The 3,014-nt window shown below is 40.4% G+C and overlaps 1 protein-coding gene across 1 annotated transcript; it reads right to left on the bottom strand.

Annotated features, from left to right (window-relative positions):
- Nucleotides 1-870: 870 nt before the first annotated feature.
- LOC141607988 (uncharacterized) lies at nucleotides 871-1,797 on the bottom strand. The gene has a single exon (XM_074427339.1). It carries the CDS (start codon nucleotides 1,795-1,797, stop codon nucleotides 871-873), a length of 927 nt encoding a protein of 308 aa, XP_074283440.1.
- Nucleotides 1,798-3,014: the final 1,217 nt, after the last annotated feature.

Here is a 3,014-nt window from a genome sequence, read left to right on the forward strand (position 1 = left end):
CCCCAAAATTTTGAACCATATATAAAGTAAGGAACATTATTTTTCTTTTCATCTCTACTTTAGTTATGCATGCACTAGATCTTTAGAACTCATATTAAAATGTTAATTAGTTCACCATTAGAAAAGTCTAAAATAGGTATATGAACCTAACAAATTCAGCCTGGCCGTTAGCTTTTGGATATCCAGGGGTTGAGGTTACTAAGTTGATATTTCATTTAGCACATAAAGACTTGGTCTTTTTCCCAACAAATTGTGTGCCATTGTCACTCACTATTTTTGATGGGACCCCATATCTGCAGATTATATTCGTCCTGATAAAAGATATTACTTCTTTTTCAGTGACCTGCCTGTAGGAATCAGCTTCTATCCATTCGGAAAAATAATCAGTCATGGCTAACATGAATACTTTCTGGCCTAGAGCTACGGGTAGCTTTCCCACTATGTCTATGCCCCACTTAATAAATGGCCAGGGTGCTGAAATTGAGTAAAGCACTTATGATGGTTGATGGACTATTGGCGCATGTATTTGGCATGCTTCACATTTTGAATAATATTCTAGGCAATCATCCCTCAGGGTTGGCCAGTAATATCCAGTCATGAGAATCTTGCTTTCCAGGCTTCTTCCTCCATTGTGATTGCCACAGTGTCTGTCATGTATCTCCTGGATGACTTGTTTTACTTCATCAGGTTCAACGCATCTTAAATATGGTCCAGCCTGGGATCTTTTAAATAAGATGTTATTGATAATAGAATAAGTAGATGCTTTTATTTTGATAGCCCTGGCCGCGTGCCTGTCCTGAGGTAGTGTACCTCGAAGGAACCAATCATAGTAAGGCTTAGTCCATGAGTTATTGTTAGTGTTGACAGGGTTTACTTGCTCAGGCTTGCTGATGGCGGGTTTAAGTAAATGAACAATGGGTATTTTATCAAAAATAGTAGGGGTAAATTGGAGCCAAGGCTGGCCAAAGCGTTAGCCTGGGTGTTTAGATCTCTTGGTATCTGGTCAATATCAAATGAAGGGAACTTAGCAGTAAGAGTTTTAATGTATACTAAATATGAAATCATTTTTGCATCTTTTGCTGCGTAAGTTCCTTTGAACTGATTAGCAATCAGGAGAGAGTCGGTTTTTACCTTCAAATTTTGAACACCGAGGTTTAAACATACCTTGAGTCCTACTATCAGGGCCTCGTATTCTGCTTCATTATTGGTAGCTTTGAACTCATAGCTTATAGCCTGAGCTATCGTGTCCCCTTGTGGCAATTTTAGCACTAATCCTAGTCCTGTGCCCCTTGCATTGGATGCTTCATCTATGAATATGGTCCATTCTTGGTCTAGATTTTTGTTTTCTAACTGGTTTACTTCTTTAGCTAAGTCTGACTCTAGGTTGGGGCTGAAATCAGCCACAAAGTCTACTAAGGCTTGTGACTTGATAGTTGTCTTGGGTTCAAAGCTTATGTCGTAGGTGCTGAGCTGGACTGACCATTTGGCCATCCTGCCTGACAGCTTAGGCTTTCGTACGACTGATTTGACAGGTAGGTTAGTCCTGACTATTATAGGGTGACATTCAAAATAAGGGCGTAGCTTGGCACATGACATAATAAAAGCTAAAACGTACTTCTCAAGTAAACCAGAACTCATTTCAGCATCTAATAGGCTTTTACTTATATAGTAGACAGGATGCTGTTGGCCTTCATGTTCTTTTACCAGGATTGCGCTTACTACGGTGTCACTAACGGATAAGTATACTAACAGGGGTTCATCCTTTTCTGGTTTGGCCAGCAAAGGTGGAGATGACATGTATAGTTTTAAGTCCTAGAAAGCTGCTTCATGCTCAGGCGTCCACTGGAAGTGCTTATTCTTTCTGAGTAGGCTATAAATATTTTACATCTTTCAGAAGATCTGGATATAAACCTGTTCAGGGCGGCAACCCTTCTTGTCAATTTCTGGATGTCGTTGACAGACTTGGGTGATTGTAAATCCAGTATGGCTTTTATCTGTTTAGGGCTGGCTTCTATGCCTCTCTTGGTCACCATGTATCCCAAGAGCTTCCCTGCAAAAACTCCAAAGTGACATTTTGCAGGGTTCAGCTTCATATTGTATTTTTCCAGGATCTGGAATGCTATCTTCAAGTGCTTTACATGGTCTTCTGCATTTTTAGATTTCACCTCCATATCCGTCTATATAAACTTCCATGATGTCTCCTATTTGATCTTTGAACATCATATTGACTAGGTGCTCGTACGTTGCCCCTGCATTCTTCAGGTTGAACGGCATGGCGGTGTAATAGTATATGCCTCGGTCTGTAATTAATGCAGTACTTTCCTGGTCAGGAGGGTGCATCTTTATTTGGTTGATTCCACTAGAAGCATCCATGAATGTCAACATCTCGTTCCCTGTTGTTACATCTACCATGGCATCGATATGTGAAAGGGGGAATGGATCTTTTGGACAAGCTTTATTAAGGTCAGTGTAATCTACACAGACTCTCCATTTTCCATTCTTTTTCTGTACGACCACTACGTTTGCTACCCATTCAGGGTACATCACTTCACTGATCATGCCCATATTCAAGAGTTTTTCTACTTCTACATTAATTATTGCATTCATTTCCTGTGCAACCTTTCGTCCTTTTTGCTGTACAGGCTTAAAAGATTAGTCAATATTAAGTTTATGTGATTATATCAGCGCTAATTCCAGTCATATCGATATGGGACCAAGCAAACCAAGAAGATTTATTTTTGAGGAATTTTACCAAACTGGGTCTGACTGTGTCAGAGGCATCAGAGCCAACAAGAACATACCTGTCAGGATACTCAACTGATATGTTTCCATCCAGGGTGGTTCTACATATGTGCTCCTGACAGGGTACGGTAATTGCTATGCCAGGGACTTACCTGCCTTGGAAGGCTTTAGGGCTTCAGTATAACACTCTTGGGCTGTCTTGTGCTCTTCTTTGATGGTTGCTATTCCCCAATCTGTTGGTATCTTGATGCACTGATGATAGGTTGATGGTA

The sequence above is a fragment of the Silene latifolia genome, chromosome 10 (assembly GCF_048544455.1).
Source record: "Silene latifolia isolate original U9 population chromosome 10, ASM4854445v1, whole genome shotgun sequence".
NCBI lineage: Eukaryota > Viridiplantae > Streptophyta > Magnoliopsida > Caryophyllales > Caryophyllaceae > Silene > Silene latifolia.

Coding starts and splice junctions, on each gene's coding strand:
- LOC141607988 (XM_074427339.1), bottom strand. CDS start 1,797: ATGTCATCTCCACCTTTGCTGGCCAAACCAGAAAAGGATGAACCCCTG.